Source organism: Propithecus coquereli, unplaced genomic scaffold (assembly GCF_000956105.1).
Source record: "Propithecus coquereli isolate 6110/MARCELLA unplaced genomic scaffold, Pcoq_1.0 Scaffold5, whole genome shotgun sequence".
Lineage (NCBI taxonomy): Eukaryota > Metazoa > Chordata > Mammalia > Primates > Indriidae > Propithecus > Propithecus coquereli.
The window spans coordinates 13,855,257-13,856,573 of record NW_012150840.1 but is presented as its reverse complement, the minus strand read 5'-3'; the positions used below and the strand labels follow the sequence as shown (position 1 = coordinate 13,856,573).

General features: G+C 33.6%; 1 protein-coding gene across 1 annotated transcript in view; it reads right to left on the bottom strand.

The window, feature by feature from the left end:
* DNAL1 (dynein, axonemal, light chain 1) overlaps positions 1–1,317 on the bottom strand; it is a 57,854-nt gene that overhangs the window by 52,404 nt on the left and 4,133 nt on the right. The window contains exon 3 of the mRNA XM_012656054.1: positions 763–801. Coding sequence (XP_012511508.1) covers positions 763–801 — 39 coding nt within the window. The remainder of the gene's footprint in view (positions 1–762; positions 802–1,317) is intronic.

Here is a 1,317-nt window from a genome sequence, read left to right as displayed (position 1 = left end):
CCCGGCCAATATTTGTAATTTATATTTACATGTTTTTTACAATGTAGTTTCCTTTCTGATAGTACCTATATGCTTTAGTATTTTTATTCAGTGTTTTTTCAATTGGCTATGCATGATTTACATTTGGCCACATTGGCTGCCTCTGCTCTAACCTCCGAAATGCTAAAGCCGCCACTTGTCCTAAAGCTTAGATAATCCACAACACATACCACTCTGTTACCTAAAAACGACATGCTGTTTAATGATGATCAAGTTGAAAAAGAAAATGTACTATAACAGAGATTCCAGCAATTTTATAGTAATAGATAAATCAGCCTTTCCATATTTAAATGTTCCAGTGGTCAGATTTTTTAAATTGAAATTTTTATTAAGATATTTGAAGATCTACCTGTAGTTATAAAAAAACAATACAGAGAAATACCTTACATAGTTTTCCCAATTTCCCCCAATGGTTAACACTCTGTAAAACTATAGTATAATATAACTATTGATACAATCCACTGATTTTATTTACATTTTCCCAAATTTACTTGTACTCATTTGTATGTATGAGTGTGTATGTTTGTATGTTTGTATGTGTGTATTAAGTCCTATACAATTTTATCACCTGTGTAGTAGGTTCATGTATCTACCACCACAGTAAAGATAGCTGAAGAGTTCCAATACCACAAGAATCCCTTATATTGAACGGTCAGATTTAAATAACTACCCCAAAAGTTTCCTTGCATGGTTTCTAAAAGAAGGGAAAATTCATGTACTTACCCATCTGGCTAGGGCTTCTTTGATTGTTGTTGCTTTTGCCTTTAAAAAAATAAAAGAAAAGAAAAAACAAGGCTGTCTTTATTGGCATGATTTGTTTCAATTTTCATGCAATAATTAATAGCCTTGGCTTCTACCATTAAAAGGATTGATTTGAGACTTTATATGCAAAGAGGGTATTTTAATTTCCTGAAATGAGAATGATTTATTTAAATCATTTTACAGAATCAATTTATAGAAAATAAGGAAATCAAAGTAAATCATTATATAATGCTTCACTCCCACTTGGTTTACAAAAAATATATAGCTTTCAACACCTGATATTAAAATATATCTTATTGGCTGGGCGAGGTAGCTCATGCCTGAAATCCTAGCACTCTGGAAGGCCAAGGGAGGAGGATTACTTGAGCTCAGGAGTTCAAGACCAGCCTGAGCAAGAGTGAGACCCCACTTCTACTAAAAAAAATTAGCCAAGCAACTAAAAATAGAAAAAATTTGCCAGGCGTGGTGGTGTGTGCCTATAGTCACAGCTACTTAGGAGGCTGAGGCAGGAGGATC